This window comes from Colossoma macropomum, unplaced genomic scaffold, assembly GCF_904425465.1.
Source record: "Colossoma macropomum unplaced genomic scaffold, Colossoma_macropomum, whole genome shotgun sequence".
NCBI lineage: Eukaryota > Metazoa > Chordata > Actinopteri > Characiformes > Serrasalmidae > Colossoma > Colossoma macropomum.
The window spans coordinates 14,846,206-14,872,367 of record NW_023494794.1 but is presented as its reverse complement, the minus strand read 5'-3'; the positions used below and the strand labels follow the sequence as shown (position 1 = coordinate 14,872,367).

The 26,162-nt window shown below is 38.0% G+C and overlaps 1 protein-coding gene across 1 annotated transcript in view; it reads left to right on the top strand.

Moving 5' to 3' along the window:
* Positions 1-26,162, top strand: part of LOC118814642 (spectrin beta chain, non-erythrocytic 1) — a 67,001-nt gene that overhangs the window by 14,258 nt on the left and 26,581 nt on the right. The window contains 10 exon segments of the mRNA XM_036580343.1: positions 14,360-14,511; positions 15,125-15,298; positions 17,269-17,360; positions 17,876-17,956; positions 21,408-21,523; positions 23,370-23,482; positions 23,804-23,991; positions 24,806-24,923; positions 25,054-25,212; positions 25,623-25,925. Of these exon segments, the coding sequence (XP_036436236.1) occupies positions 14,360-14,511; positions 15,125-15,298; positions 17,269-17,360; positions 17,876-17,956; positions 21,408-21,523; positions 23,370-23,482; positions 23,804-23,991; positions 24,806-24,923; positions 25,054-25,212; positions 25,623-25,925 (1,496 nt within the window).

Sequence of the window (26,162 nt, the reverse complement as noted above, 5' to 3'; positions counted from 1 at the left end):
CTGGCATGACATAATGATTGTACCAAAATGAACTACAGTCTATTTCAGTCATATTCAGTTTGAATAGTTAAGTCCATATTTACATATTTTATCACTGGATCTTAGTGTCCAGGACATGGGGATTTTATACAGCTATGTAAGTGGATGTCCTCACACTGCACTACTCTCAAAGCTCCCTTATTTATTCATACGTAGTTACAAAGTTTCAACCTCTAGCATATTAATTAGGCAAAATATTTACGTGGAAAAAAACAGGTTATGAAGGGGCCGCTAGTGACATCAAAAGAGCACCTGGCCACCAGCAGTTACAGGGTTGAAAACATGCATAATAAGTCTTAACAAATACATTATCTTCATAATATTTATTAAAAAGACGTTATTCAATGTCTTATTCAAAATTTTCATGAGTAAAAGTTAATTTTCTACTAAAGTTGGGCACCAAGATCTAGATAAGACACCCATCATAGAAAATGCATCATATCCAGTTGTCTATAAAGCCTATACGGCAACACGGTATTCAAATTGTATATCGAATAAAATTTATGTTGTATAAGGTGTCTCTTACCCCACCCCCACCCCCCACCCCCCCTTTTCTTTTCGCAAGACCACTGCCCTCTGGGAGATTTAGCTACTTTCTCTACACCAGTGCATCTGAGAGCACTAACATAATGACCATTAGTTTAAAATGAGTTGCGGTAGGATTACGTTTGCCATCAGTTCTAATTTTACTGTGATGTTTACTTATGAGTACACTAAGATAAAAGATAAAGGTCTTACCATATGCGAACCCACATGGACAGCAAATCAGATAAACAATGTAACTGAAACTGCGTGTAACTGTCCCATATATAGCAATGGTTCAATCTATGGGTGGATTAGTTACCACACCTAAATTTATACAGCAGAACATTAGCAAGTGAAAGCACTTTAAATGTATTGCTGTGACTAATATTTCCCATTATGATTGTTAGAATATTTTAATATTCTCCTATTCCTCCTGTTTCTAGGTGCTTATCTGATGAAAATTACCTTGCTAGATAAATTTGTTTGAAGAAATAATGCTTGAAGGAAAGCTAATAGGGTAGGATAATTTTACTTGATAAGATATATTTTTGTAAGTAAATGTCTAGAAATAGGTTGAAAAATTACAATATTCTTACAACAATCTTGTTATGAAACATTACTTGTATTGTTTACTTTTAAGATTCTTCCACTTGTAAAAATGTCATTTTTGCAGCACAGTTTGTGCTGAAGTTTAGGCTCAACTTGGCTAAAAGGCTTGTCAGAACTGGACTCATTTAACCATCATCCTCTAGCAGTAGGGAGCTGGCTAATGATGCCTGGCTGCAGACGTGGCAGCACTGATTGACGACTTCAGCAGGGCCATTACTGAGGCTGAGATGACCAGAGGGGATGGATAGACTGTTCACAAACAGACACACACAGAGACACAAACTCATAACAACACACTGACACGGATGGGACGGAGTGAGGGGTTAAGTTAAATGACAGGAAGACGGAGAGATGAAAGGGGAATGTATAGCTTCTGGAGGAGAGGAGGTGGCAGTAATTACCCTTCTGTCATGCATAAGTGTGTGCATGTGTTTTCTATTAATGTTTGGAAATACAGTTTTTGTATACTGTTTTTATGCAGCACTGCTGTTCAGCCCAGATGCTCACTGTTAACATCATTCAGTCACTGGGAAATTACATTATGCGTAAACATTTTGTTTGTCTGTTTTTTTTATTTCTGATTGATGGACACATTGGCAGACTTTCAGGCTGTGCTTATTTGATTACTTAGATTGTTTTTGACTGTTTTTTAATTGTCAAATGGCTGACAGCCATGACTTACCAGATTGCCTTTTTGTGTTTTCCTCTGGTTGTTTTCACTAATATTTGCTGCTCTGTCCATGTTGTCCAGCTCAACCTACAGAGGTTATGTGTTGGTCATGTCGGTAAATCAAATCGCTATTGCTGTTATGTATTTTTCTCTGCAGCTGTTGGACCACCGTGAAAAGATGTTGGTTTATTTAAAGAAAGACAACAAAGAAATGGTAGACAAAGCATAATCTGGTACTTTATCGTGTGAGTTTAGACATGAATCATGTCTTTTTACTAGTTTGTCTAGGAAAACAAGTTTGGACTTGTCACATGCTGCAGTGTCAAGGGTGGTCGATATGACGACACTTCTAAATTATAATTTATGTAACGTTGCCCTTTTCTTAGCATATTTTGGGGTGTCATCAGGATCTTTAAAGAAAAAAAACTATATTATATTATATTTTCATGATACACAAATATATCACAGTATTTTGACACAGACAAAATGTGCCAATAAGGCGATCATTATTATTAAAATTTTGCACGCTGTACTGCACTAAATCCAATCAAACAGGCCTACTTATACGATATTCTCAGAAAAGCATGTTGTGTATCACAGTGTCATTGTCACGATAATGATAAAATATGGTCATATTGCCCACTTCCACATCCTCAGTACTTAAACAACACAAAATTATATGTTTCATCAGAATAATAGCAAAATGAATCGTTTTTAACTGGATTTATTGCAGTGTGTGTGTGTCAGTTATGTATTTATGAATTTACGTATCATCTTAACTTGTAATTGAAGTTAATGTAAAAAAAAAAAAAGACATGAAGATGAAGGTTTTTGTGCAATGAAGATGAAGGTTTTTGTGCAACAGAGACCATATATATATATATATATATTGGCACTGGCACCAGGTGTGTCTTTCCATGCCTGGTTGTCATGTGTAATCAAGTGGCCCTTAACCCAGAACCACAGAGCAAAGGATGGAAGCATATCAGAAGTTTGTTGACTTCGAAGATTATTAGTTAAAGATTATTACCCGGACGTTTATCATTTATTGCAGTGGCAAAGTACAGAAGACCAAGTTTCTGTTCACAATATTGATTGAAAAGTTAAGGAATGTGAAGTTATTTACTGTCAAAGGGAATTGAAGTGGCCAAGTGTACAGTCGTGTGCAAAAGTTTGGGAGGAACTGGTGAAATTGTGTTTTGTTGATTTAAAAACAAGTTAACACATTCTCAACAGAGAACACACTTCTGCGTCTTTTAATGCAGTTACTGTTGCTAAATGTAACATATTGGGGGAAAAAATAAAACATAAAATGTGGCAAAAGTTGTTGTATGTGTTTTTTCCCTATATGTTAAAAAAGAAAAGTCATATTTAAATGTGTTCTCTATAGAGAAATGTGTTCACTAGAAAGCCAACAAAGCATGTCATTTGATTGGAGGTGTTGACCTTTGCGTACAACTGTGCGTGAGGAAGGAAGATATACGGTGGTTTCAGTAGTTACACTTTCATGCCTGGTCAGATAGGCCACTAGCTGACCAACATGTGCTGGGATTTGTGGGAAATCTGCTTTACTGAATCTTTCATTTTGACCTGGTCACATGTACAACTTGCAGCAAACCTCTCACACGTACAGCCCTCTTGCACTTTTGCACTCGTGACCATCTACAAACAAAAACATCTGAGACGATGATCATGAGACTTAAACTCACAACATGCACATCTGCCCATCAGCGATTAAAAGAACTGGAACAATAGGCTGGGATTACAGTATTTAACCGTGTTTACATGCTTGTGTGGATTATAGAAGAGACGTACAAACGCATGGACACATACAGACACTTATCTGCCCATCAGTGTTCTAGTGATAAAAGGGCCACAGCACAAAGGCAGGATTACTGTATTTAACCTTTGTTTATGCTGGCAGGATTATACATACACATACATACACTTGGTGGTATGACTGTGCACTTCATGGCGCCAAATCGTGTGCATGTTTGTGCCTTGAGTAAGTTTTATGCCTGCACCATGCAACCACGCAGTTGCAACCACATACACACCCTTTCCTCTCTCTCTCTTTCTGTTTCTTTCTCTCTCTCTCTCTCTCTCTCTCTGCACACCTCAGGGGACCATCCCTGTCACAACATGACCAGCTTGCAGAGGAATGTGCGCACACACATGTACACACACTGCAGTAATCCTCTTCAGGTGTTTCTTTGACAGATAACAAAGACACCTTCCTGTGTAAAAGTCAGAGACCATCCTTTATTTATTTAATTTTTGGTCAACACAGCTGTTAAGTACAAGTCATTCACTTTTCAGGAGAAGATTACATATAAAAAAATACATTTGCATAAGAAAAGTCAAAAGAAAATAAGTTAAAAAAGGAGTTTCCGAAATGAGAGTTCGAAAAATGATTAAAAATGACAGAAAAATAACTTTTCTCCTAACAACAGAGCAAGACCTGGAAGACCACCAAAACTGCCCCCAGATAAACAGAACTTAAAGCTTTCATTTTTGAGACAGAGGAGAAATGAAGCTCCACTCTTGCTTGAGATCTACTCTATCCTTCCACTGTGTGAAGACAACTCAACGCTATGGGTCTGAAAGAATGTGTAGCAAGGACCTGCTGGTGTTCTCAGAGCAATGGACTGACCACCCCAGAGTCCAGACCTCAACATCACTGAATATATTTGCGATTACTTGGATTGTGAGAAGCAGAAAATACAACCAACTTCTAAAATTGAACTTTGAAAACTTTGAAAAACTGAAGGCAAGTCTCCTGAAAAGAACAGAAGAATGAAATATATATATATATATATAAAATATATATATATATAAAAAAATTATATATATAAACGAAGGGTGGAGTTTTATTGCATTGTATGTCTGCGAATGCACAGAATAGATAGTACGTGTGTGCATGTGGTGGTATCGTTACCCCATTCGCTCTTTGTGGAAACACCTGTCATGTTGGATCCTGTAGTTCACTGCACAATCTAGAATGTGTACAGTACATGCGCACACACGAGTAACATCTGCCGGCCCCCAAAACACATTTCAAGTGTGTGTGTGTGTTCATTGTACAGGAAATCCCCTCAGTTTTCACTTCCTCTACCAACAAAATTTTTAACTGTGTGTTTTCTTGTTTTTCTTTTTTTTAAGGAAGTTAATCTCCCACCTTAAACTGATTGTTTCACAGTTCTTTAGGAAACCAGTCGGTGCATCATGAAATCTCACATTTAAAAGTTTCACAAATTGATTCAGAATTACTTCAAAATGCACAAAGAATAAAGGGTTTGAACAGTACTGAGATATAGATCTGCAAAAGCACACAACTTTTTATATTTTTACCCATAAAAAATAGCCTGAGAATTTAAAAAATGAGTACATACCTACTTGTATATTATTATTAAATAAATAACAAATATTTTCACATGTAGGGATCTTGTGCTACAGTCTTAAAGAAAAAAGTGGCTCAAAGAGTTCTTTGCGCGATTCCATCAAAGAACCACATTTGTTTCCCTAAAGAACCGTGTAAGTGATTTGCGAGGGTAAAAAACCTTTGAAAGGTTGTTTTTAGAACCTTCACATAATGTCATGGTTCTGTACGGATTTAAAATTTGAGATGCTTTAAACTTCAAAGAACTTTCACATAATGTACAGGTGCTGTATCAGTTTAAGGCTGGAGGTTCTTTAAGCTTTAAAATGGTTCTTCACGCTCATGCATCTCATTCACAAAAAATGTTCTCTGAAGAACCATCTATTGAAACGTCCTTTGGCTGGTTCTCAGGGACCCCCAGACAGTCCAGATTTTTACTCTTATCTTTATAGATTTGGGCCATCTGGGGGTCCCTGAGGAACCATTGCTTTAAGGAATCACTTAGCACTTTTTTTTTGCACTTTCGTTTTTATATCAAAATTGCAATCTAAGGGAGTGCAGTTTTCAAATCGCAAGAGCTGCAATTTTTAAAAACATTATAGCCTACATCATCAAAAATGATGTTCTAAGTTTTAAGAGGAAAAATTTAACCAAATAACGTAGAATTTGAGAACTGTCTACATAAGGTAGACCAATCAGAGGGAACCGAACCTCCATGTTTTGTGACATCACAACCACATCTTACTGGCAGTCTGGCCCATTACATTAAGGGGTCAAGCCTCAAGCTAGTAAAGATTAATATTCTGGTCTTGTACAGAAAAACAAAAGGCCTAAACCTCAATTTATAGAATATAATTGCAGTTTGCAAATTCTTCAATAAATTAAATAATAAAATAAATCGCGCTTCCAGCATTAGTCAGAAAATCACAATTAGATATTTTGTCCAAATCGTTCTGCCCTAGTTTTGAATTGCCTGTTACACGATGCTACCAAGCTTGGAGGTCAAAGGCTAGCATGAGCTTCCTCCAAGTCATGTGAAGCTCCATCATGTCTTTTCAAACTCATTAGACAGCTCAACACACTTGGAGGAGAATGCCAACCGCCAGTTCTGTTAAGTCAGCCTGCCTTTGCTAGTAATTAAGGGGGATGGAAGGGTCAGTCTACCTACACAGTTATGCTCTCTGCCATGGATGACTGTGGCATGTGTGGGGATAGAACTCACACTCTCCTAGCACAAGGCATCTTCAGTTTTTAAAGTGTAACTGTCCTGTTAGTGTTCGTATGTCTCCCTGTAGGCTTTATCTGTAGCCTTAACGTAATACTTTCTCTCTTTGGTCATTATGACACTGTTTTATGCTTTTGTTTATCAGTGATAATTTAAACTCTTTACAAGATAATGCTTCTTAAATATACTCTTTTCTGGGACTGGTTCTGACCTTCGAGGTAATGTTACTATAGCAACAGCTGTGGAGGCCAAGCGGGCAGGCAGGCACTGTTCATATCAGTTAATATGTAAGCTATTCAAATATATAATTGGTAATATTGAAATGTCGGAGTAGGACGTTTGCTCTTGTTGAAATCATCTAGGTTCGACTGTTATTAAAATTGTTGGCTGGGGTGTTTTTTTTATTTTTTTGTGCCTGTGTGTGTGCGTGCTTGTGTGTGTGTGTGTGTGTGTGTGTGCGCGTGCTTGTGTGTATGTGTGCAGTGTAAATGTTACTGGAAAACATTGATGGCTGATGTTCACTCTTGCACTAATCCTTCAATTACAGATTAACCTGGAAAGACCAGCACCTGTCAGCTGCACACACGCACTTTACCATGTACGGTAAATAGACTGGGCTCATTTGGTGACATCTTTAGCGAAGACGTGTACATGAACCTTTTGTCGTTTTGTGGGTGTCAGGTTTATAACTGTATTAAATTCTTTAACTGCAATGATGAAACCATTGGAAAATACTCAAGAAGTATATGCACACCTGTGACTTTGACTGCCTCACAGCATCTGAACTGTATATTAAGCCACCAGCTCACTGATACGCATTAGTGCTTTTACTTTAGTTGCTTGAAACCTGCATGAAACTAGATTGCACTAAATTGCATAATGTAAAGCATCCTGCAACTCATTTGAAACTGAGCTGCAACAGTTGCAAGCATCTCAACTTTGTGAAACAAGTTGAGGTCCGGACTGGGGTGGTCAGTCCATTGTTCTGAGAACAGCAGCGGCTTCTTTGATTGCTTTGTCCCTTTGCTTTTCTCAGTAAGGGCTTCTTGACAGCTGTACGTCCTTTCAGACCCATAGATCTGAAGCAGGAAGGGGAGCTTGATTTTCTCCTCTCTCTCAAAGATGAAAGCTTTAAGTACTGGCCTTGCACAGTTGTTAGCTGTCCCATTTTCTATATGGCTTCTAATCATTTTTTTAAGCTTCCACTTATTTTCCTTGAACTTTCTCCTTCCTTATGGAAGCATACCTTTGTTAGCTCATAGGTTTTGGTATTGCTACTTCCAGAGCATTGCTGGAAAGTTTCTGAAGCATTTGAATTTCCAAATAAGGATGATGATCAGATGATTAGTTTGTTTTAGTTGTGTTTTAACTGAGCTGGATTGGCTTAGGTGATTGTGTATATATTTGCATAGCAGACATGTGTGTGTGTGTGGGTGTGTGTAGATGAACCAGTGATGGAGTGTCTCTATCTCAATTCCTAACTGAGCCATGCTATGATGTGGATTTGCATTGTAAAACAATACAAAGGCAGTACAGAAACGGCCCATGCACCCTGATGAGGGTGTGTGCAGGTGTTTAACTGTCAAACACCCATCTGTTTCAGTCATTCCTGCTCTAGTTATTAACTTCAAAGTTCTTTGTTAAAGTTGTGATAAAACTAAAGTCACATTTACACTTTAGACACATTTGTTTGTGGGTGTTAGGCGTGTGCGTGTGTGTGTGCGTGTGTGTGTGTGTGTGTGTGTGTGCGTGTGTGTGTGTGTGTGTGTGTGTGTGTGTGTGTGTGCGTGTGTGTGTGTGTGTGTGCCTGTCATCTTGCTTTGGAATGCTCAAGGCTTCCTCGTTTCCAAACACAGGCTAGAGAACCAGTCCTCCCAAACCCCTGATAAAACACATACACTTACACACTCAGACTGTCCTCTGCTCTGATAACCTGCTGCATTTCGCTTTGTTGGTTGGATAGTTTGTTCTGTCAGGCCACATTGCAGGAATTCTTTAATGTGGTAATCGCTGTTTATACAACTTGTTGTCCATTTTTGTGGGCTAACTAGGCTCCAGCGTGTTTTTCACCCTCAGTTTTTGTACATTTCTGGATAAAACATAAAATTTTATTTTTTATATATATATATATATATATATATATATATATATATATATATATATACAAAAAAACAAGCGTCTCCAAAACAGGAAATTTACAGGAGAATATAAAAAATAATAATAATATAATATTATAATAATAAGGTCAGCTGTCATGATCAAAATGGTGTAGAAAAAGAAAATCGACAAATGAAGACATGCATTCCCTTCTAAAAACGAAATTCCTAAATGAACAGAACTTTTTACTTGATTGTTAGATACAAAGTGACATAAGCGTAGAACCAATCAGTGTATAGCTACGCCCCAAAGATGACACTATATACTCTATAGGTATGAAGTGTTTTGAGACTGTTTGAAAGTGGATACAAAGGGGTTGTTGTTGTTGTTATTATTATTATTATTATTATTACGTGAATATACTTACTTACATATTGTCAATGTCCAAAAACAAAAAGTATGTATCTCCAAAATGGTAACGTTTCGGGAGAAGGCAAAAGCATTCTTTGCTTTTGATGTAAGTTAATGGAAAAATATCTTATTCATCAAGACACATTAACACAGTGTGAAGAGTAGCTGCTGTGCTCAAATTATATAGAAAAATAAAAATTTTAAAAATGTCGATTTTCTTGGACATTGATAATGTACTACATACAGAACACATGACTCAGTCCTGACAAGGTATAGAAATATGTGAGTGTTTATAAATGAGAATACGTGTGGAAAGAGTGTGTTTGTGTTTTATTTATTATGTACTGACAGATGAAAGATCAAAACACTTTCACACTGGTATCTTACCTCGCAAATAAATTAATTTAAAACATAGAGCCACACAAAATCACCAAATATTCCAGCCAGTGTGTATTTCAACTCTGGATAATTACATGGTGCGAGCCTTTTTAGCCACAGTGGCTGTGGAACAGGAGAAGTAGAGACAGAGAGAGAGAGAGTGGATGTTGTGTGTGTAAATATGCTGCTTTCATTCTTGGGTGGTGACTGGCCAAACCGGTTTCACTGAGACTGTGTGGAGATAAAATTTCTCTTTTTTGTGTCTGTGTGTTGTTTTTCTGTGTATTTACTCTGATCTTCTATGTTTGGTTTGCGTGTTTATGTCTATAATTATGTTTGGGGAAGTATAACAAAATAAAATTCCAGGATAGATGCTGATAAGTGATGCTCTCGCTTGTCTGACATTTAGTTTTATTACACAAAAGTATAAGCAAAAGCAAACACACTGGCAGATCAGCTTTGATGTTTGGGGGAAAAAAAAAAAACCGAACAAATGAAAACCACAGAAATATCAAAGCGATTAGCTGGTTATCTACAGCCCAGTTGTAGTGTGTTCCTACTTGTTTGTGCGTGTTCGTTTGGTGTGCGAGTATTTGTGTGAGCTAATCCCTGTGTAAATTAAAGGGTTCAGTAATGCTCTGTGCAGCAGCGTAAGATGCTAACGGCCTCACTTGACCGGCTTAAATTCCACACACCTAAAGTAGTTTCCTCCCTGTCTGCCTCAGATCTCTCAGAAACTTGGGTTAGTGCTGCCTTAAATCAGTTGCATGTAATTTGTTGATTCAGCACTGATACTGTGGAGCAGTTTTTGAGAATAATAGACAAACCTTTCTCACAGGTATTTGGGTTAATCACTGATATGAATTGTGTTTATCACTGAGATGAAATTAATTTTGGAAACTGTAGCTAAATCAGTGTCACATTCGTTGATTCAACACTGATAGTGTGTAATGATATTTGAAAATATTAGTTGAATCAATTTCACATTATTATTTGGACTTAGTTTGACATGTGGAACAAAATTTTAAAGTGTTAGTTAAATCAGTTTCACATAATTTGTGGATTTAACACTGATAAAATTAAACAAATTTTGAAAGTACTAGCAGAATGAGTTTCACATCATTTGTAAATTCAATCCTGATATACAGAATGATTTTTGAAAATATTTGTTGAATTGATTTTACATAAATTTGCATTAATAGGTTTGATTGAATCTTGAAAATGTTAGTTGAAAATGCTAAAATATATATCAACCAAAAACCAGTAAACTTTTAAGATCAACTACACTGTAAGATCACCTCACCTTAAAATGTACTTTCATTTTGGTTGGTATACATTTTATTGGGTTAATTGATGGACATCAAACAATATGTTTCCAGTATCAATTGAATTTGACAGTTATTACAGTTGAATTGCATTAGATCTCCATCATGCAGTTCAAAATGTACTGACCTATCAGACGACTGTCCAGCAATCGGCCCTTGGCACACCACCCCTTTAACCAAGTTGTGTTAGCACGCTAATCTGTATAAGAGTTTGCTGTTTTTTGTTGGAGCATTTTGCAAGTGCACTACTTTCTTATACATTTCAAAAAGGGTGCTGAAAGAAACTCTTTGAAATGGCTGAGACGTCAAAATAGATTAACCTCCCCTAGTTTTAAAAAGGAGTAACTGTAAAGTAAAAAGACCCCTTGATCTTTGTGGAAGCGATGTTTTGATCAGTGCAGGTGCAGCGCTCAAGCTGTCATTTAAAATCCCAAGTGTTGGAGAACGCAAAAAAATGGACATGCTGTCCAAATACTTCTGGAGCTCACTTTGTTTTCACTGTGGTTATAATGCCTGTAATCGCACAGATGCAGCAGATCGTTCATTCTGGCATTTCTGCTCAGTTCTCAAGGTTACATAAACTGAGATAGAGCTGCCCCGGCGCTGCCTGCAGAGATAGAAGAATGAGAGAGAAAGAATGATGAATAGAAGGACGAGAGAGGAGAGAGACAGACAAACAGGAGAGATAGAGATGGTAGCAAAAATAATGAATATAAAAGAAGGTGAGGAAACTCAATCAGGGCGTTGTCTGATGTCCTCAGGAGTCATAACCTCGTTAGAGAGAGCCAGCGTATGCTTTGTATGAATTTATGTGTTTACGGGTGTTTGTTTTTGTCACATACCAGGGTTCTAACGCCATTTTAACACACATGCGTACATTTTGGGGACCAAAAACAAAGCAGGGGCCAAACTGAAGCTATTCATCATGTTTTTCCTCTCGACTGCAACAAAAGCCTCAGAAGGCCGCGATGGTGTGAGTAATGTGTTTGTGTTTGCGCACAAGCACATGCACAGAAGGGGGTCTTCCCTCTTTAAGTGTAGTAAGTGGCCCCCTAATCTGTCCAGTCTAACCACAGAGCCCATCAGGATTACTGTCATTCTACACACACAAACACACACTTTCATTTCTTTCTACAGTTCATATGCGCATATCACCACGTTGACTAAGGCTGCTACAGTTTCTCAGGAGTGTTCAGTAATTTTGATAATAAATTTTTCTGGAAATCCGTTTCAATTACCAACAGTTTCACCATCCCCACACATGATTTAGCATGGTTTGCAAGGTTTGTAGTAGTATTAATTTTGAAAATTAACACACAACAACAATAGCTTAGTATTATTATTATTATTATTATTATTATTAATTATATTAAACCTACCATAATAAACTGTTTTTTCCGTTCAGTTATGAAAGTGTCATGTCTTGAGGAACATGTCTTGTTCCTCTGCATGGTATATATTCCTTTGCCTGTCAGCTAAAAAAGTAAGCTACAGATCTACCTTAATTTCAGCAGAAAGAAAGTTTCTGTCTCTGTTTAACTGGATCTCTGTTCATGAACTCTCATGGATCCTTGGTTATCATAATTAGTTGCAGTGCACATATTCTACTCTCTTGTTCATATGATATTCTTTCTACTTGGGGCAGTCATAAAGGATTTGATGTTCTAGTTTTTGGATCTTCTCTGTGTCTGTAATGTAACATTTATTTCACACGGAACAACAAAGTCAGCAGTAGTGTAGGCTCCCCTGCAGTGAGGTCAGCTTTTGTTTTTGTGTGTGTTTGGCAGTATCCAGGCAGATGGCTATAATGTCAGCGCTTTAATGCCTCTGGCCTTTTTTTCTTGTTTTGTGTGGATGTGTTGGGAATAAGCAGGGAGGTAAAGTGCGTCCAGACGTATTCTTACGCTTTTTCCTGCTTCAAGTCACAGAGTGCATGACTGTTGTTGTATTGAAAGTGAGTGTCGTATCACTAATTATGCTACATGCTTCGTTTGCCAATGTCACGCAATTAGCCTCTTTACTACCCACAAACACTGCAGGCTACAAAATCTGCTGCTTTAACTTTTCCCCCATTGTTTCATTTTCTCTGGAGGCCTACAGTGTGTTTGTAATCGTATGTGCACAGGTTGGCATTCTTTGACTTTAAAGGTCAAACGGATCACATGACGTTCAGTATCTGTCGCCCGCTGGTTGAGCCTATTACTGACCAGTCCATATGCTCCAACTAACGTACGACGTCCACTCAAGGCTATTACTGCATAGGGCTGGTGCTGATCAGTCCCATATGTCCAAACACGCAGCGTTACCAGAATGCTGTGGCGTATTCACATAACAAACGGCCAGCCCCATATGCTCAGACCGACACACTGTCTCCACACGACTGCCATGCTGTACCCATCTGTTGGACATATGTATGTCTACCTGTTTCTGTTTTTAGGTCTCGTTCATCTTCTAACTCACAACTCTGACTAGTGAAGAGAGCTGTCAATCAAATGGCTCCTTAACCCTTTGAAGGTGCAGTTATCACTGGCACTGTCAAAAGCGTTATGTGAGTTAATATAAATTAGGAAACGAGAAATTCTGTGAAAAGTGCCGATTCTAAACTTTGAGTTCTTTCGCGTTTGTAAGTAAAAAAGCTTTTTCATCGTGATTTGAATTGAAGTTTTAGTTGTGTGAACATTGCAGAAATTTACGTTTTTATATTTCTTTTGAGACTTTTTTGCCATTTTTGGCTGGTGAAACAGGTGGAAACGCATTCTAAATGTATACTTAAACCTGTCAAAACAAAATGAAAATTTAATATTCAGTCGTATGCAAAAGTTTGGACACCCTTGGTCAAGTGAACATGCTTTGCTGATTTTCGAAGTGAAAAATCAGTTAACACACCCTCTACAGAGAACACATTTTAATACACTATTACTGTGCTGAATTTAACATTTTGGCAGGTGGATGCAAAATTTGACAAATAGAAAAGTCATGGCACATTTATTGCCATTTTATTTTTCATTCTTTCTTTCAGTGTGTTGAACTGAGCAAATAAATAGACATTCTGTCACAAAAGGTTATATTTAAGTTTGTTCATTGTAGAGGATCTGTGGGCTTATTTAAACTTAGAAAATCAACAGAACGTGTAATCTGACCAGGGTTGCCCAAACTCTTACATATGAATGTAAGTGTAAATAATTGTGATTATGTGGTATATTTAATTATGTAATAATATAACTGCATTTAAATGCTTAATGTAAATTTAACGTCTAGCGAAACAACAGCAATAACTTTAGAATAAGGTTCTAAGAGCTAATAGAGGTTAAAAAACTATTGACTTCTTTATTGTGATGATGGATTGCATTTGATAATCCTCTTCGTCCTTCTGTGTGTGTGTGTGTGTGTGGAAAGTGTGTGTGTGTGTGTGTGTGTGTGGAAAGTGTGTGTGTGTGTGGAAAGTGTGTGCGGAGAGCTGGATTTTGTGTGATCTGTTGTTTTCACAGTGTTCTATAAATATATTTCTTATGTTGACAAAACAGTGGTTTGTGTTTGTTCGACTGTGTTTATATATGTCTAAGCAAATGTGTCTGTGATGGTGCTGATTTCTGTATATACATGTAATAGGAATTTATATAAATAAGGAAAGAAGCTGTGGAAGTGCTGGTTCTAGTGCGGGTTCTAAATGTTCTAACATTCTGCTCACGTTGTTGTTGTAGATGAGAGAGAGGCGGTGCAGAAGAAGACCTTCACTAAATGGGTGAACTCTCACCTTGGCCGCGTCACCTGCAGGATCGGAGATCTGTACACTGACCTGCGCGATGGACGCATGCTCATCAGACTGCTGGAGGTGCTCTCCGGAGAACAACTGGTTAGTGCTGCTTCATTCATCCATTAGTTCTTTTGTTCAGCCTTCACTCCCCCACCCACGTCTGCTCTTATTTTATTTGTTCATTAGTCACCTCATGTTTATTCTTTGTCGTAAATAATATCACTTTTATTAGGGGTATAATCAACTTCATCAGTTTTGGATTGTTATTTTGATTATAAACGATAAATAAAGAGTCATAATAATGATTGATTATAGTCAGTTATGTTCAGTAAAGTACAGGAAAAAAGAAGAAATCTTGGTGTTTTGATTCTTTTGTGGATAATCTACATTAACAGTGAATCTAACTGAATTTTAGTAAATCTATTCATGCAAATTTGTATTTGTATTGAATCATTGTGAAGATTTACACTAAGTTTAATTGCTCCTTTGTTCTTCCATCATAGATTCATTTATTCATTCATTTATTATCAATACTTATTTTTTTCCCTTCATCCATAAATTAGTTCATTGATTTATTGGTTCATTCTCTCTATCCATCCACTGATCTTCATCTTAAACTTTGATCTCTCCCTCCTCTCTCTCTCTCTCTCGATCTCTCTCTCTCTCTCTCTCTCTCTCTCTCTTTCTCTCTCTGTTCTCCGGCTCCATGCAGCCGAAGCCCACAAAGGGCCGTATGCGAATCCACTGTCTGGAGAATGTGGACAAGGCTCTGCAGTTCCTCAAGGAGCAGAAAGTCCACCTGGAGAACATGGGCTCTCATGACATCGTCGACGGCAACCACCGTCTCACACTCGGACTCATCTGGACCATCATCCTGCGCTTCCAGGTACGGAGGGGCGGGGCCTTAGCAACAGACCTCTCGTGTTTATCTGTTTATATAAGGACTGGACTGGTCGGGTTTCTGAGTCATTTGAGAAGTAATCGCCATCAAATGCTTGGTTCCACCTTCTCAGCTTGTGAGGATTTGTATGTATACTTTGTGATTGCTACATGTAATGATAGCGGAGCCTGAGGAGAATCTCACATGTATTTGTAAATATCACACCAAGTTCGTTTAGCTAATAAATCACAAATGGTTTCACAGTTTGTAGCACCAATTTTTGATCAAAAAACATGATTCAGTAGGTTCCTTTTACGACCAGTGCAGTTGTTTTGGGAGGAATTATGAATGATGCATCAGGAAACATAAATTAATTGTTACACCACTAAGTTACAATATTAATTTCTAGATTAAGACTTGCTCAGTGCTAGCACTGAAGTGTTAGGACAGTATTTTCAAGGTGCGTTACGTTTTATGGGGTCGTTTTCAGAGACCTCGATTGAGAAAATCTGCTTAAACTTGTAATGAGCACGACGCAGTGTTCTCCATAAAGGTGTTTTCTGTTAGTGTCATCTCCCATTTAGCTTTCTGTTGTAAAGCTTATAATTATAATCTGGCTGTAAATGGTTTCAGTGACCTCTCAAGGGGCTAGTTTTCTTTTCTTTTTATATTCCCTCTGAAGAAACTGAAGCTAATTATTGAAGCCCAGCTGGCCGGCCTGATTACGCTCGGCTCAGAATGGTTCCTATTAGCCAGTTAATACACTGATTGTTTGTTTTGTCTGCTTTTTTGGAGCAGAAGGGACATGATTATAGATTGCAATCATCGGATGTGTGAGTGGTGAAGAGTTTGTCAGACTGGCGTAATCTTCTCGTGATTATGGTTTCTTTCTTATTGGTATATTGTTAGTTATCTATTTAGGTCTTGTCAGTTCAGGCATGGTGTGGGTGTGTGCAAGTGCCTGCATATTCTGGTCATGTATCCATTATTGTAAGAAATCCCTTGTTGCTTGGTCTCTTGGAGTTTGCTCTACATCTGACAGCCCTGAATATAATAACCTAGTCTCGTGTAGCTATTTGCACTGACCTAGCTATATCTGGCTTTATGAAATGATTTTTATTTCATTAGCAGTTTACTAAAAACCTTCCTGTTAATGGTAGATATTTAAAGCATCCTCTCAGACATTTAGTGACACCTGTAGATGGACTACACTTCATTGTAAATATGAGTAGAAAACTAGACTTATTCTCAGTGCTGTACAGGTGTTAGGGTTGTCATGATACTAGATATTTCATTTCGATACTATACTATACTAGTGTAATATGACGACTCAATACCAAATGATACAGTGGAAAAAACTAAAATACAAAACAAAGTTCATTTGATTAAAAAAGGAAAATATTAAAGCTTATTTTTTATGTCATGAGAAGATTAACAGTGAGTGCTCGAAGTAGAATATGCAGCCCAACATTCATCGCATGTTGTTTAAAACAATCGCAAAATGGATTCTACCCTATTTAGAGGTCTTCAAGCAGTGTAAGACACCTTTGTTACTGAATACCATTCTTCACCTGTGTGTGGTTGATATGCTAATGGAAAGATCTCTGCCCATCTGAGTGAAATTAGCATGCACAATCTGATTTACCTTTAGACTCTTAAAATTAGTTTCCTGAGTGGTTCTTGGCTCGAACATATCATTCCAGGAAGCATCTTTAATCGATGCGGAACTATTGCACTATGTGAATGATCTATAACCTTTACCGATCTCAAAGAGTTGTAAAAGCAGCTGTAGATGAACCAGGCTTTATTCACAGTGCAAGAGCAGATGTAGATGGACGAGGCTTTATTCATAGTGTAAAAGCAGAGGTAGATCAACAAGACTTCACTTATACTGTGAAAGCAGATGTAGAGGATCTAGGCTTTATTAATTTCCTCTTTACACGAATGTAAACTGTAACATGCATTTGTGTTTGTAGATCCAGGACATCAGTGTGGAGACAGAGGACAACAAGGAGAAGAAGTCAGCCAAAGATGCTCTACTGCTGTGGTGCCAGATGAAGACTGCTGGGTAGGTAAAAGAAGGAGAGAGTGAAAGAGTAATAGAAAGATGAGAAAGAGTGAGAGCATGAGGGGGAGAGAGAGGGGAAGAAGATGGATGCAGGTAGATAAAGGGTGAGTGGAGTGATAAGGATTGAAGGAAAGAAATGTTAAGAAAGTGAAGGGTGGAGGGAGGGAGAGAGGATGGGAGGAAAGAAAGGATGCTGGAACGCAGAAACGAAAAAGGGGGAAGGAATTTGGAAAAGAAAGGAAGAAAAGGGTGAGATACAGGAGAAATGGAGCGGTGGTGGAATTTCTGGTGGAGAAGGCGATGAGAGAAAGAAAAGATCCAGAGAAATGACGAGTTCGACTGGTAAAGGAGGGATCCAGAGGAAGAGGGGAAATCATAACCTGACACTGAGAGTTTAAACTAAGTGGTGTTCTGTGATTTGAGCAGATACGTTTAGTCAACACTACCATCTTTCAGCACGACTCAAACGTGCACTGTTTGCACACACGAACACTAACGAGCTGTCATTTCTGCAGGTACCCGAACGTCAACGTACATAATTTCACCACCAGCTGGAGAGACGGCCTGGCGTTCAACGCCATTGTTCACAAACACAGGTAAGCCTTCCAGACGTTTGTATTACCATCTTTGTGGGGACTGTTGTTACTGCATTCAAGTAATGTGCCATTTAAGAGGCATATTAAATAGAATATGACTGGGTGGAATATTTCATGCAAAATTGCCATCCTTCCTTTTGTCAACTGACATACATTCACATAAACATTTATAAATGCTGATGATCTTTTGAATGCTAAAATGAGACTAAGGGCCACAGAAAATGCTTACTTTTCTTCAACCAACCTGACTATTTAACATTATGTCACTGTGACAGAAGGATGCAGAAAACAACAAATTATTAATCTTGAATAAATGCTAAATTTACCAGCTTTTGAATTTCACTCCCCTAAAGGCTTAAATGAAATCACTTACTTTTCACCTTCATGTCGTTTAACGTAAAATTATTTTATAACTGAAGAATTTGATGTAACTTCAATTTTTATCTAGTAATATTTGAGACAGATCTTCAAATGCTGTCTATACTAACATAATGCCTTCATTCTTAAGAGAATTATAAATAAAAGCATTTTTCACTAGAAATTAAAATGTGTGAAAATGATGAACTTCGAATTTCTACACCGATGAAAAACAGCTGCAACCCACTGAGGCACGTACTCTACAAGACCTCTGAAGGTTTCCTTCAAGTCCCTGTCCCACAGATGCTCAGTCTATTGAGATCTGGGGAATTTGGAGGCCATGGTAACTCTTGGTCATGTTCCTCAAACCATTCCTGTGCAGTGAGTGCAGTGTGGCAGGACGCATTATACTGCTGAAAGAAGCCACTGCCATTGAGGAATAATGTTAGGTAGGTGACATGTCAAAGTCCAGTCCTAATGCTGACATGCCCATTGTAGGCCTGTTTTCCTTTCAGCCTCAGACACAGCAGGGTGCGATGCACTGTTTTCACACATTTCTCCTTCGTTAAAAATTTCTGTGGTTTGTGCCACAGTAGCCTTTCTGATGGTTCAGACCAGATGAAGTTGCCTCTATTCCCCTCGCGCATTGATGAACCTTGGGCAACCAACACCCTGTTGCTGGTTCGTGGTTTGCCCCTCTTTGGACCACTGTCAGTAGGAATTCACCTCTGCTGACCGGGAGCACCACAAGCCTCGCTGTTTCGAAGATGCTCCAACCCAGTCGTCTGACCATAACGATTCAGCCCCAGATAAAGTCACTCTGGTCTTCACGCCTGGTCATTTATCCCACATCCAACAATCGACTGTTCATTTTCTATCTAATATATCCCTGACCTTCACGTGCGGCGTTGCTACTTAATAATAAATGTTTTTCGGTTCATCAGTGAGTGATCATGCTGTTTTGGCTCATCTGTGTATATTTAAGCGTGAAAAGTACTGATTAGCAGACGTCGTCACTTGTGCAGATTATGTTTTCTTATCCTTAGGAGGACATTTGGTTCTTGGAATGGGAAAAATGCAGGAACATGCACACGGTGACGGTAGTGACAGGTCATCATCGAGTGTGCATGTAGTGTGCAAACATTAAGGACGCCTAAAAAAATCCCTGAGGCACTCAGACGCACTGAGAGTAACACACACACACACACACACACACACACACACACACACACACGCACCTCTCCATTTTTTAACATGTAGGCACACATAGTTAGGCCTAGAGGAATTCCAGTCAGCAGCTGAGACCTGTCAGCGGTAAAACACCTAGACACCAATGGCAAATCAGTCAGATGTGCCTCAAAAACCATTAACCTCAGTCCTGGTTGACTGAGCTTTAGTTCAGCCATGAGCTTCTGCTTCTCATTTTTATTGATATGTTTTATAACCCATGAAATGTCATAAGTAGGAATGTGACGATTAGTGGTTTTAATCATACACCGCAGTATAAACTCAATGATAGTTGTACTTTTAAATGGGTTGTCATATTTAAAAAATATAAAGAAAGAAACCCCAGGAAAGCACATTTTAAGTTATAATCTAACAACAAAATATTAGTGCTGATGTTTTTACATTTAAACAGAGCTGATTTTTTATGTCACAGGGAAATACGGTGTGAAAAGTTCTTGTGAATTCACTGAAAAACATGGGCCAAAATCACATGGAATAAGATTATAACATTAACTTTTTATTCAAACTATTAAAATAAACTATTATATATATTTTTTCCAGTGAAATTACTGTTTTGGAAATCCAGTGTTTTCTTCAAACAGTGACGATATTCAACATATCTGACTTGAAAAATGTGTATATCACGCTTTTAGTGTGTTTTGTTGTTGCTGCAGCAGCCCAACACATCCATCTGTGTTAATAATGCCACTTCTCTGTCCTCTTCTCTATTGACTTTTCCCCACCTGTTTAATGCTTTAGTTTAATGGTCCACCTGAGCCACCGTCCGCCTTGCCCTTCAGCCACACTCATCCATCTGTCTGTCTCTGGCCATTTACTTTCAATTTGTTCTCCTCCTTTGCCTCTTCTTACACTGTTTGGGTTCTTCCTGCTCTGTTCACACACTGCAGTGGTGAGGAAAAGAAAAAAGACAGGATAAGTTGACCTAAATAAGAAGAATAAATTATATTATTCGCTCCAGATGCTGCAGTGCAGCATTAGTGGTTGATTGGCACCCTCTGCTGTTTGTTAAGTAAACTACAGAGTGGAGTCTCCGTTAGGGCTGTACCTTACGGAGCCTTACTCGCTAGACGTAATCTGGGTCTGGAAAGCTATTATATAGGCTTATTAGTGATGGCATGGTACAGTAATTTCATGATAACAGTGGCCAAAGCGATGGTATTATCACAGTAATGTTAAAATGTAGCCTAAGTTACAAAATAATTCATCAGCTAAGGTCTTTAAATAGAGCACTTATTGTTAATATATGGGACATTTTAAACCAGTTATAGCTGATTTTGTTGAATGTATCATACATTTATACCAGCATTCACATTACCTCACCTCAGAGTGCAACAAACTGCCCTGCTTTTCCGTATGTCCACTGAAGCTACAAGCACAGAAGAGCCTAAAAAGCCTGTGCACTTTAAATTATAAGATTATTTTTAAAAATGCTCGGTGCAAAATTTGTGATAGGTGGTTTGTATATCATGCAGGCACAATAAGGTTAATGAATCATCTCAAATATGTAAATGTTATGACACTTACCTGAGTACCGTTTGGTAGATTACATGCTGCACACCTTGTGCTAGGCCTGATAGCATCATACTTAAAATTATAGCTGATTATGAGATATAAATTATTGTTTAAGACGGTTTTGTGAGTGAGTTACACTTACGGAAACACCAATAAGTAACCGAAGCCTGTAAAATACGTTTCACACCCATCTGAGCAGTGAGATGTGTGAGCAGGACATAAAAATGAGAAATTTCACAGGCCTGTTGGGTTTAGAGTGAATAATCTCCCTGTGCCACTCTCACACATTCTTTTCATCTTTCACTGATTTTTTTTTTTTCTCTCTCTCTCTCAGGCCAGATCTGATTGAGTTTGATACTCTAAAGCGCTCCAACGCTCACTATAACCTGCAGAATGCATTCAATGTGGCCGAGAAGGAGCTGGGGCTGACCAAACTGCTGGACCCAGAGGGTACACACTACACGTACAAACATAAATACACATTCTCATACTACATTTATATAAACAGTGCTGTGCAAAGACCACCCTTCATTTATTTGTTATTGAACCAAAACAACTATTAAATGTAATTAGTTTTTTAAGAGAATATCTCAGAGGAGACAAGAAACAAGATCCACCTGCATAATGAAGGAGAAAGCCAAAAGAAAATAAGTGAAATACAGTTTCCAAAACTGGAGTTCAAAAAGTTATTAAAAGCTATAGAGAAAAAGGAGCTCTTAACAACCTCCTGCAGGACTTGGTAGACCACCAAAACTGTTCCTATTAGATAAACAGCACTTAAAGCTGGAGAAAGAGGAGAAAATCGAGCTCCACTCTTGCTTTAGATATGAAAAAAATCTACAGGTGTTTCTGTCCAGCCCTTACTGAGGGAGAAAATGTGTTCTCAGAGAATTAAACAGAGCCCAGACATTGACATTCAGGATGGGCAATATGTCAAAAAATATCCTGTCGACAGTGCTTACAGACATAAAAATTGGCATCAAAAATTCTGGCTGTACTGCATTAAATTCAATTAATCTGGCCTACTTATGCTCTTTTTGTAATGAAATGTGCAATTGGTCAGTGTTCTTTCAGTATGGACAGTATCCATGGTATGCTCAAAAAAGCATATTTTTTATCACCATGAAATATGATACCAATAAAATACAGTCATATTACCCACCTCTAATTGACATCATTGAATGTGAGCAGAAAATCATAACAACTTTTAAGAATGAACTTTGTGTGGAAACATATCCCTGCAGAAAAACAGAAAGCGAGTCTCCTGAAAAGGATGGAAGCTGTAATAAAGGTGGACACACTAAATGCTAAATAATTTAATATCTAGTTGCTAAGGCTTCTGTGTAATTTTCTGTTAAATAGATATTTTCTGTTGAAAAATGAATAACTTGTGCATTTTCACTGAAAATTAAGGGTGGTCACACAGAATAAACACTCCCTCCTCTCTCTGCTAGACCCACCTGGCCAAGTGCAATCTGGCTTACTGTAATTAATTACGGATTAGAGCTGACTTTGAGCCTGGGTGCACAAACTGTGTATGTGGAGAAAGAGAGAGAAAGTTTCTGTCAAGCTTCCAATGTTTAAGACTGACAGAAAAAAACAAATGATTCTGCTGTGATTGTGAAACCTGTGGAAAATAATAAACATAACACACACTAGCAGCATGTTTGTACATGTCCAGTTGAATCTTTGATGTATTAATCATTTAATTATTAGTTGTTAATAAATGTATTCATTCGTTTCAGTTCATGTGACCTTTTTCCTGCATTGGCCGTATTAGTAACAGTCTTCTGCTGCATTTAAGTGGTGGCGAAGGAAATTATGGCAAAAATCAATCTTGGGGGAAAAATTAAATTAATAATCGTTTTTGAGTCATATGTAGTTCTCAGTAGGTACTGATTTAAAGTATTTAATGTTATATTGGATAACACTCCGCCCTACAGATAGGAGACTGGAGTGTTTTCCATGTACATACATGATTATTTGTATGAACTGGGAGTAAATGCTGTATGATTGCTAAATTACCAATAAAAAGTACTTTTCTCTGACTCCTCATGCTGCACTCTCCTACCGTAGTAAATCACAATAGATAGGAGCATCTGCTGAAAGCATGAATGTGATGTTTACTAACTAATGAAGCTTATTTTGTCCATAAGCAAAGAATTATTTTAATCGTTTTGATCATTTGACACTTCTTGTCTTTTCAAATATATGTGTGTGTATTTAATTTTTCTTTCTTGCTCTCTCTCTCTCTCTCTCTCTCTCTCTCTTTCTCTTTCTCTTTCTCTCACCCTAGATGTCAATGTGGATCAGCCAGATGAGAAATCCATCATTACGTATGTTGCCACATACTACCACTACTTCAGCAAGATGAAGGCTCTCGCAGTGGAGGGCAAGAGAATTGGCAAGGTGTGTGTGTATATTCATGGTGCATCAGTCTTGATTTGTTTTTGACACGTTCAAATGGAAACAAAGCTACTGTAATGTAAACCTCCATTAGTAAAAATCACACTTTTAATTATTTTTTATTTTTTTTCTTTTCTGATATTTATGCTCCCCACTTATATTTTCACTAATTTGTAAAGTTCTGGAGGAGCAGCTGCTGCAGAGTTTAATCCCTGTCTGTAGTTTTTTTAAACTGTCAAATATGGTGTTTTACGTAGGTGTTGGACTGTGTGTGGTCATCAGTTAAACAGAATATGCATGCTGTGGTGGTCTTATGGTGTGTAGGTGCTGGACTATGCAATCGAGGCCGATCAGCTGATTGAGAAGTACGAGACTTTGGCGTCGGAGCTGCTTCAGTGGATCGAACAAACAATTGTTACACTGAATGACCGTCAGCTCGCCAACTCCCTCAGCGCCGTCCAGAACCAACTTCAGGCCTTCAACACCTACCGCACCGTGGAGAAACCACCCAAGTTAGTGTCTATATACAAACGCACCTGTAAAAACTCCTCCAGCACAATTTAGAACCAGCTACATATCTTAAAACCCCACACCCAGGATCAGAACGGGAATAAAAATAATCTGTTCTCTCCAAGCAGAACCAGTATTATGTTCTGCTCTCCAAGCTTCCTGAAAAGAATGGAAACTGTAATAAAGGTTTTATATAGATATATATATATATATATATATATATATATATATATATATATATATATATATATATATATATACATATATAATATTGGAAAAATCTATTTAGCTGTTGAGACTTCTGTGTAATATTCCATTAAATATAGGTTTAACAGAATAACTTGTGCTTATTTTGACTTAAAATTTATTAAATGAAAAGGTGGTGTCTGGCTTTTGCACAGTATTGTAGATAATGATCACTAAATGAATCTACAGCCTAAAAATGCTGTATGAATCTTGTGTTATGATACATTGAGTGAGCTTACGCATGATGTTGATCCAAAAGCAAACATAAACAGAGTTATCAAAGTAACGTTTCTTTTCCAGAACAGTTGAGGATGTTTTCGATTTACCTTTTTGTTTTTTTAGCAAAATTTAGTTTATTTTCTGGTTTCTGTTATAATTCTTTGAACTGGTTTTAGACCCTTGTTCTGCACACATTCACACATATGTATTTATCCAACTATAGGTTAATACTGATACATCCTGTATTATCCTATAGCCTCAGAGTTTGTCATTGTATAAATATATTTGCCATTAAAATATTTTTGCCACTTTAAAATGTCTCTAATAACGCTTCTGTGTCTGTATTAACAGGTTTACAGAGAAAGGTAATTTGGAAGTTCTCCTCTTCACCATCCAGAGCAAAATGAGAGCAAACAACCAGAAAGTCTACATGCCTCGAGAGGGCAAACTCATTTCTGACATCAACAAGGTACTCTGACTCAGTTTTATGGATAAATAATTAGAAGCCCAACATATGAGCGAGCTATTACTCTACTGATCATAGCTGTGGCTTTCCTGCAACTGACACCTAAGTGTTTTTGCTGTGATTGGCTGAGCAGGCATGGGAGCGGCTGGAGAAGGCGGAGCATGAACGAGAACTGGCTCTGAGAAACGAGCTGATTCGTCAGGAGAAGCTGGAGATGCTGGCCGCTCGCTTTGATCGCAAAGCCGCTATGAGAGAGACCTGGCTGAGTGAGAATCAGCGACTAGTGTCTCAGGTGAGAGAAAGAGGGGTTTTTTACCTGTTTTCTTATCTGAATGTACACATTTTTCTATGCAAATAGTAATGAACAGTAATCCTAATGAGCACTTTATATTTTGTAATTTAAATAAAAGGAAATTTTAACATTTTGTTTAACATCATTGTGATTAAACATGCTACTATATAACCTACAGAACAGTAACCCTATATAAAGATAATATGACCAATTGGCTAATAATCAGTGATGGAACGTGTAGCCTAATAAACTATGGATACAATCTTGTATAATCTAATCTAATGTAATATACAATATGATGTAGCATACATCCTCTTCTATTCACAAATCAACAATCTGTTTGCCCTGTTTGTCGGCCATTTTAACAAACCAGGCCGCTACCCTTTGGCCCTCTTTGTCACCCTCTTCAGGACAATTTTGGCTTTGATCTGGGGGCGGTGGAGGCTGCCACACGGAAGCATGAGGCCATAGAAACAGACATCGGAGCTTATGGAGAGCGCGTGGCTGCTGTGGAGGCGGTGGCCCGCGAGCTGGAGGCGGAAGGATATCACGAGGTGAGACGCATCCTTGCACGGAGGGATAACGTCCTGCGCCTGTGGGAGTACCTGAAGGAGCTGCTTGCTGCCCGCAGAGAAAGACTGACCGCACACAGGGACCTGCAGAGGCTTCTACAGGAGATGAGATACATCATGGACTGGATGGGGGACATGAAGGTACGTGACATGGTTCAGTTCAGCTGATAAGTTTTGGACACTTTTTCATGTTATTATCTGTTTTCATGGTATTATAAGAATCAGTTGTTTGTATAGCTTGATTTCTGGGTGTTTCCCAGTCATAAGTAAGAAGTGCAAAAATAAATGACAATAATAAAAGAGCAAATGAATTAGAATTCAGCTAGGAGAAAACATTAAAATAGAATAATTTAATTATTTGCTTTGGTTTTTTAGAAG